Raw genomic sequence first — 9115 nt, forward strand, 5'->3', positions numbered from 1 at the left:
TACTTCTGTGCCCCCCCCCCCCAATCTACAGCCATTTAAAATGTTTAAAATAACTATTTTCTTTTACAATAGGTATCTTTTTAGGACCCAGTGACATCATTACTGGGTCTCTGTGCTTCTCTATGCCATGTAAATACTGTAAATAACTTTCTAAAAACATCACCACACACTGCCTAAGCCCTGATGCAAGCAGTGGGCTTTTGGGAGGAGTTATGCAAATATCACAATGCCTTCATAGGTGGGTGTCAGTCTGGAGGAGCGCCCTTTCCCTGGCAGGCTGTATTTGCATGCAGACCACCACCCACATGTGATGCTGAGCCACCATGATTGAAAAAACTGAACTCCAATGAAATAAAAGTGCAGGGCAGGGACAGTATGGCTGGGAAGGAAAGTCCTTTCATCCAGAAAATGAAAGGGTTGGTTATACCTGACTTGCTGCAGCTTCTAATGTACACTATGAGAAGCTCACAGTGTGCTGTGAAATCAAAGTAAGTAATTTCAGTCCAGGAGAGGAACCTGTACAACTGTGCAAGACTGAAGGGAAGGCCGGAGTCCAGCTCCAGTCCAGTTCAATACACAGTATTTATCTTTAAATATCCTGATTGGCTGTATTGTAGACATGTGCATTCAGACAAACCAGCAAATCAATGAAATTCAGTTGATTCGGCGGTTAGTCGGAATCAAAAAAATTTTTATATGCCTAAAACGATATCCTGGCATATATAAATTTGTTATCAGAACGTGTGGCAGCCATATAGTGTTCTGCACATGCCCACATCTTGGAGGCGGGTGCATGACGTCACATGACATGACGTGTGTGTGTGTGTGTGATACGGCCGCTGTTCGATCTGCAGTTTCTTTGTGCGGTTTCGGATTCGGAGGCTCAATGCCTCCGAATCCAAAACAGGATTAAAATTTGTTTCCTTTGATGAAATAAATTAAAATATTTTACATTTGTATTTGTTTCGTCCAAAACTATTTTTTGTTGCCCTGCAAATGTCTATTGTATTGCTCATCACTGTTGTGCAGGATACCCACATTGTTATTTCTGGTTCTTCAATGACAATAAAATCTGTTCCACTTGTTGAATCATTTTTGATTGTAATATCATTTTTATATCACATAGGGCAATCAAATCAGTTTTATTTGATTTTTTGGGGGATTACATTAGAACAAAGCCAGTATCAGAAACCAACTTTATCTGAAAATTACAATCAAACTGAATAATGTTCATAAGATTCATAGTGAACTTGGCCACTGTTAGAAGAATGACTTGATGGACAACCTGTTCCGAAACATGATATAAAACACATTTTTTTTTGTCACTCAAGTTTCCAGTTTTATGACAAATGTAATATTACAGGGCACAGCAGCCAACTAATAACAGCACGTTAGTAAACTGCTATAAATACCATTCATGTTTGTTGCACCATTGTGCCCTCATGGGGGAGAATTTGCACTGCTTAACTAGGCTCACTTAGAAAGTAAGGGGCTGCATTCAATGGGATTGTTAAAAACAAAATTCAGGCAGTCCCCGGGTTACAAACAAGATAGGGACTGTAGGCTTGTTCTTAAAGTAACATTAAAGTATTTTTTCCCTCCTCTCAATGTTAGTGAAAGGACTTACCTTAAATCATGCCTCTTAATCTACTGACTTCCATCATCTACTCATGTGCAAGCAACAATACTTTTTTTTTTTTTAATGGTCCTTGCACATGATTGGGTATTCTTTCCAAAGTGAAATTTTACCACATGCGCCAAGCTAAGGGAAACTTTCCCTGCAAAGTGAATATTCCCTTGCAAACCTGCAGTCTATTTGCCTTTAGTAAATCAACTCCTGAGTGTGTCAGGAGGAGAGGCTGGCGGTCAGAGTTCTGAGCGGGTTGGTGCAAACACAGGTGAACTGGGTAGACACCAAGCCCAGCATCATGTCTATTTGGACGTATGCTTTGCACCACCTGTACCTGCATGCTATGCTTTTGAAAACTCCTTGCTTTGCCCTTGTTGTTGTACGTCTCCTGCTCACCACTCTATGAGGTTGATTTACTAAGGGCAAATAGGCTGTACACCTTGCAAGGGAATGTTCCCATAGCATGGCGAATTTGGTGAACTATCACTTTGCAAAGAAAACCCAATCACTTGCCAGGAAGCTAAAAAGAAAACAGTATTTTTGCTTGCCCATGATGGATTATGGAAGTCAGCAGAGCTTTACCTTCTTCGTTAAACTAAATGGAAACTTCTTGTGCAAAGTGCAGATTCCCTTGCGAAGTGAACCGCTTATTTGCCATTAGTTATAGAAAGCCCTAAGACTCCACCCTGCTCAACCTTTTTCCATCTGTGTGGTGTTTCAAATCTTCCTTGGCTACCCAATGGTGTCCATTTGTCTCTTGCTGGATACTGTCATACTTGTCTGATCCCTCACCAGTTTCTGTATGTTCAGTTAATGTTCTGTGTGGTTGCCCTCATCAACCTCCCAGTCTTCTTTCTGTTGCCTACCTTCTGTCTTGAGTGTTTGTCTTCATTGCTGGTAACCTTCTGTTTGTTTTGAGTCTTGGAGTACCAGCTCTTACTCTCCAAAGAGCCACAGTCCTGTGGGCAATCAGCCAGCATGGTTTGTGTGGGGGAAAGGAGACTAAGGGAATAGAATGCCTTAGAAGAGTCTTGGAGCATAGTCTGGCGGTTGAAACAGCTCTTTGGGGTATCCTGATTCCTGCCTCACCCTCCTTCCATATGTGCTAAAGTAAATAAACCAGTTTACCGTTTATATTAACCAAACAGGAATGGTGTCCACCTTTTATAATACTCTAAGGAAAGAACCACACAGGAGATGATGTTCCTAGGACCTTACTTCCAACTAAGTGTGCTTAGAACATTCGCAATGTAAGCTGTTGGCCATCTGAAGGCCAACATTTATTGAAGGTCGGTACTAGTAAAACTACACAAAGCAATTGTTAATGACACAATGAAGCAACATAGTTCTAGAGTAAGCCAAATGTCATCATGTTAGGGTTTACATCTAATTGTAAAAGTTCTAGAAAGGATACGATAAGTCTGTACTTAAAGCAAAAATAACCATCATTTCCATCATTTAAAAATTAACGAGGAAAAAGAAAAAAATGTAATAGGGCTGAAAGGACAGTGAAACATTTGCAATTTTGGCATGAATATGGATATGAAGAAAGCTAGCCAGAGCTTATAAGTGAAAACAGAAGAGAAGATCATTAATTTATTTACTACTATGCTTATTCTTTGAACTTAGATTTGAAAATAATTGTGTAGACTGTCCACAACAAAAAAACAATTACTTACAGTTCTGTCAGGTTGGGAAGTCTGGCAAAGGCATAACTGTGAATTCTTTCCAGTGAATCACTTTGGTAGATCGATCTGTATTGCAAAGAGGAAACACAAGAACATCGAGTTTTGTGAATGTTTGTGTTCCTTTTACTGGATTATTAAAGTTATAAACTCTTATTGCTGAAGGGGAAAGACAACAAAAACAGCTCAACACACAACTAAAACACATATAAAGGAAATGTTTCAAAGGATGAGTAATTCCCCATACACACTTCTGCTGAGCTGTTCGGCTGTAAAGTAGAAGGACACCTTTCAGAACCTTTGATTCCGCAGACTAACTCACCTCCTGTCTACTTTTTGGGCTACTGTATAGAACCACTATGGTATCCCTGCTCATCAGTTTATAGTGAAGACACACCCACTGATTTTACCTTTCATGTGGTATGTGGCAACATGTGAAGAATGCCAAATTTGTGAAGTAAGTGCATTTATATTTATGTATTATAATTAGGCATGCACCAAAATTTCGGCTGTTGAAACATATCGGCCGAAAATAGCACTTTTGGCAAAATGCCAAAGTACCATCTTTCAAGCTGCAATTGCGGTGCATGCCTAGTTTCTCTCCTCCCCACTGTGCACTGCTCTGTGTCCCCTCTGACACAGCGCAGTGTCCAATGGGGAGGAGAGAAACATTCAGGCAGCTGCACAGGCAGTGGCGACTCTACGAACAATATATAGGGGGCGGCACATAAGATACCACAGTCAAATCTGGGGGGGCACTAGTAATTTTCATTGCATGTCGCAACTGCAAGTCGCCAAGAGCTGATTTAATTGCGGATGGCATCTGCGTCCTGCGGTTCCGACATGTAGTCCAACTCTGCCCACAATCCTGAATACCGCAACCGCCGACGCCATCCACAATTAAATCAGCTCTCAGCGCCCAGTAGGTGCAGAATACAGCAGGGGCTGACTGGCAACTTTTAGCCCAGGGGGCAAGTACAACCCAGAGGCCCATGATGCAGCTACTTGGCCCCCCTCCCACTCTGCCTCTTCCCCCACCTTCTCCCCACCCCTGCCTGCCACTTTTGCCATCCATGTAACAGTAGTGTGAATGGTCGGGTGATGTGAGGACTCCTAGTAAGTCCATGAAAGGGGTGACAGGCTGGGGGATGGTGCTCTCCTCCCACTGGGCTCCCTACATAGTTCTGGCCTTACTCAGCTCTATGTCTGGTACATAGGCACTCTCGCCCACTTTAGACCGCCGCTGGCTGTCAGGCATGTTAGAGGGCAGCCCGCTGGGGCCTCTTGAGGACCCCCCTGAGGAGAGAGCAGTCGCCCGATTACAGAGCCGCATCTGGAGCGGTGCAGGTGGCGGAGGGAGGGATCCACTGCACCTGCGGCCGGCGGCTACATTTAGCCAGGTCAGTCCACCCCTGGATGCGCCACTCAGGGCCGGTGCAAGGATTTTTGCCTACACAGGTGAAGGTGGATTTTTGCGCCCCCACCCCCCTCTCCCTTAGTTGGCTGCCTATGCCTATACATCCTTGCGCTAGCACTAGCCTGGACCACATTGCTAAAACATATTTTTTACTTCTTATTAATTTAACTTTACTTTTTTAACTTTTTTTATCTTAGTTTATTTTTTTAAACTTTTCTTTTTTTTACTTCATTGGTAGGAGCAATAGCCAGCCTGCTATTGGATATTTCAAATTGCAATAGCCAATAACAGGCTGGCTACAGCACCCACTCACTGCCTGCTGTCAATCAGCAGAGGAGGGACCTGAAGTTTTCTATCAGGTCCACCTCTGTTGAATGACAGCTGGCAGTGGGTGGGTGCAATAGCCAGCCTGTTATTGGCTACTGCAATTTAAAAGAGCCAAGAACCAATAGCAGGCTGGCTATTGCGGTCAGCTGCTGGAATGAAGACAATCGCAGACGCCACGGAGAGGTGAGTAGACTGCGGGGGGAGCTCACAGACTGTCGGAGGGTTCTCCTTACAGGCTGTAATCGGCAATCTGTCCCCACTGACACAGATCGCTACAGCCTGTAGGGACAAACCGCTGACAGTCTGTGAGGCTGCAGCGGGGAGAACCCCTGTCCCAGCAGATAACTGTGTGATAACCGTCTCGGGCGCAGTTATCTGGTGGGACAGGGATTCCATTTCTCTTGCCTTGCGCTAGCGCCGGGACTGCCGCCACTGTTAGCGGGGGGGGGCACACAGGGGGGGGCAAGTGATAACCTTGTCCCCCTGTAGCGACGCCACTGTGCACAGGGCAGGGAGGAGAGCGCTGTGAGCTGCAATGTCACAGGAGGCCGGGCTCTCCTCCCGGTAATGTGACAGATCAGGAGAACGTTGTGAGGGTGGAGACAGCTTGAGCTGTCACAGGAGGCCAAACCAGCAGTGTGGGGGAGGAGTCAGCTGTCAAAATAGGCCGAGCTCTCTTCCCCACACTGTCCGCTCAGCCTCATGTGACAAGGTGGAGAGCGGTTACAAGCAGTCAGCTCTCCACAAGTTATAAATGAACAGAAACACTCAGTATAGAAGATTCCTCTTCATTTACAGCATAGGCTTCAGAAAAAGAGATTGAGGACTCTGTGTCCTCGATCTCCTTTTCTATTTTAAAAGGTAAATATCAGGGATCTATTTAGACCCCTACAATTACCCAGAACCCCCAACAGTAAAGTTAAAAAATAAAAATATTTATAAAAATAAACACATATGGTGGTCATGCCTAGGTTGTTATATCTCCTCCAGACGCTCCCAGTATCCATCCCGGTGAAGTTCCCTCGCCAGCTGCGGTCTCAATTTCTAACTTTCCTATGGATGAACAAGAGGGCACGGTTGAGGCATCAGCTTCTGTCTAGATCTAAGGGAGCAGGTGGTCTGAGCTTCCCAGACCCGGTGATGTACTATAAGGCGGCACACCTGTCAGTGGTGGTTGACTGGTGTTGTAACTCCAAACATAAGCTGTGGGTGGACCTGGAGCAATTGGAGTGCACTCCACCCCTACAGAGTGCACCTTGGATCTATCCCAAATTGCCGCTTTCGTACTGGTCGAACCCATTGGTTCGGGCCACGATGAAGGCAACAAGTAGATCACTGCCCATCCCGGGTCTCTCCCCACAGCCCTCGCCTCTCGTACCACTGACTGGGAACCCACACTTCCCCCCGGGTCTGCATACCCCACTGGCGAGGTCCTTGGCCTCGTCAGAGCATACTAAATTATATCAGTTCCAGGAGGCGGACCGGTGGTTGCACATAGATCAGATTAGAGACCTGACCGACCCGCCCATGGGTTTCTGGAGCGCCCTACAGATACACCTCTTTCTAGACACATCACGAGTTGGGACCCCCCCTCCGACCACGAACAGAATTCGAGAGAGTATGTGAGAAGGCGGAGCCAGTGAGACATATGCTGTCTCATCTGGTCGACTGTCTCCGTAACCCACCTGATCTTCCCCCTCCGTACTTCGTCAGTCAATGGGCCACGGACTTGGGTGTGGAGTTTAGCCTCGAGCAGGTGGACCGGATGTTGCACTTTGCTCTCAAATCCTTCGTGTCGACTAAATATCAGGAGGCAGGATACAAACTGTTGACACGGTGGTATAGAGTCCCAAAAGTTCTACATGCTATGTACCAGGCGGTACCAGAGAATAATTTAAAAAAAATACATAAATAAAAACAAAATATTTTAAAAAATAATAGTTAAACGTTAACTGACTGAACTTTTATATTAGGGAAAGAAAGCATCTGAAATGTTTGTACGATGCAACCAACATTAAAGGTAAACATTTATGGTAAAACATTAAAAATGACCTCTACATTTTAATCTCAAGTGGCCATAATTTTCTAAAACTGTAAAAAAAAATAAAAAGTGAAAATGCAATTTGGCAATTTGGAGGCGTTCTGTACACCAATGCCCCCAGAAATGTAATTTCCTGCTCATGTGATTGGCTCACTGATTTTCCCAGATACAAGTCACATTTTTCCCAGATCTGCACTAAGATACAAGTAAACGTTTGGGCATCCCCTGCAATACAAATTTCCTTTTTAGTAACATACTCCCTGAGGGTTAACTACTTCTAAAGAGATGCAGATACTTCAGCTTTCCTCATCAGAGCAAGTGCACAGTGAGGTTGTAAGAAACCAGACCCTCCCATTCATCAATCAGTCTAGAAAGAACATAAGAAGCAAACATTTTTTTTCTTCAGAACAGCAAGAGGTAGGAATCTGCAACAAAGTTTGTTAAAATCTTTGCCATGTACATTATTCATAGTCACCCAGAGGGGATCGTTTTTGTTTTCTCAACATGTCATCTGAGTAGCCTCCGACATGTGTCTGTTTTTTGCTGTTGGATGCAGGAAAGACAAAGAACAAATAATGTTCCCTACAACCTGTCCCATAGCAGGAAGTGGAACCTGACTACAAAGGTGCTCTTACGTGATCAAAGCCTAAACTAGCCATTACTCAGAATACCAGTGAGTGGCTTGTAACCCCCCATGCAGGTACTGCTACAGGTTAAAGTACAAAAAAAGTGCACAGAGCTGTGTTTGTTTGTCGAGTTTATCCCAACTGCAGTTCTCCTTAAATCGCCAATAATTAACACTGTTACAAGTTTTAGTGTTACCGAACAACCCCGAAAAAAGTGATATAAAATGTGGCAGCAGATGCCAATAAGTCAGAAGGATTCTGAAGAATTTTGGCATTACAGCTAGTAGGGAGAGGCTGTCTGGCACATGAATGCCATTCCCAAGGTCATTTGAATGGGCAATCCATCAAACACAAAGAGGTTATTGTTGAGTCATGAGGCCTGATCACCAGAGTTTTAGGCTTTCTTTGCCAAACTCGAACATTCCCCCATACAAAACTACTGAGCATTCACCAAGCATTTTCACCTCTACCTGCCATGATATTTACAATTAAAATGTATGTATATGTATTGTATTTTATGTTACAGATACCTTAGATATCATTGTGCCCGCAAGCTGAGAAAAAAACCTTTCTCACTTCTGTTTCTCTACTGTGTAGATATAACTCTCTGCCACAACTAAAAGGAGCTCTGAAAAGGTGGGAGAGCCTGTCCTTCATGTAGGTTTGGCTAGTGTATATAATTGTCAGAAACCCTGTCTGTTTTACTTTTTTGCCCTTCTATCTCCCATTGGAGAGACTTCTACTTTACTTCCTTCACCAGAGACACAAAAGAAATTGGAGGAAAGTTCTCCAAAGTGAGGATATAGCCCCCTCAGGCAGTTGCCCATATTCCATTTAGAAGATGTCCCCAATAAGTAGTTGGACTTCTGTCCTTGAAGCAAAACCAAACCCAAAAATAAATATTTAATATATTGCAGCTACCAGTCCTTAAATGTGGGAACTGTATTAGTTTTCTTTTTTAGGTTTTTTTTTCTCCTTTATTTTTCTCCTGTTGACCCGGCCAGTAACACACTTCCTGTCTTTCAGTGGCTCCACTCTATGAAGGAGCAATAGAGGCACCCTTGGACAGTAGTAGACATGTGCGATTCATTTTGTTACAAAATTTGTATGACTTTTCAGCAACTCCAAATGAAAATATAATGAATCTGAACATATCTGAATTTTCCAATAACGAAAATTTCAGAAGCATCAGAAATTCTTCCTGAATGTCATTCTGAATTAATTTATGTTGTTAAAACAAAACAGCGTGGAATCCCCTCCCCAATTCATCGGGACCCTAACGGGTCTGGTAGGAGTGTTAGGGGGGACCCCAACACCAAAAAAAAAGCTTGATGTCCTCCTAAGATCTCTTATTAGACCCTTGATCCGAGCAGCAGGTAAGGGGCGGGG

At 43.9% G+C, this 9115-nt stretch overlaps 1 protein-coding gene across 1 annotated transcript in view; it reads right to left on the bottom strand.

Annotated features, from left to right (window-relative positions):
• The window catches only part of LHCGR (luteinizing hormone/choriogonadotropin receptor), a 109108-nt gene that overhangs the window by 54137 nt on the left and 45856 nt on the right, over positions 1 to 9115 (bottom strand). The window contains exon 3 of the mRNA XM_018557193.1: positions 3310 to 3384. Coding sequence (XP_018412695.1) covers positions 3310 to 3384 — 75 coding nt within the window. The remainder of the gene's footprint in view (positions 1 to 3309; positions 3385 to 9115) is intronic.

The sequence above is a fragment of the Nanorana parkeri genome, unplaced genomic scaffold (assembly GCF_000935625.1).
Source record: "Nanorana parkeri isolate BGI_ZX_2015 unplaced genomic scaffold, ASM93562v1 scaffold271, whole genome shotgun sequence".
NCBI classification, from domain to species: Eukaryota; Metazoa; Chordata; class Amphibia; order Anura; family Dicroglossidae; genus Nanorana; species Nanorana parkeri.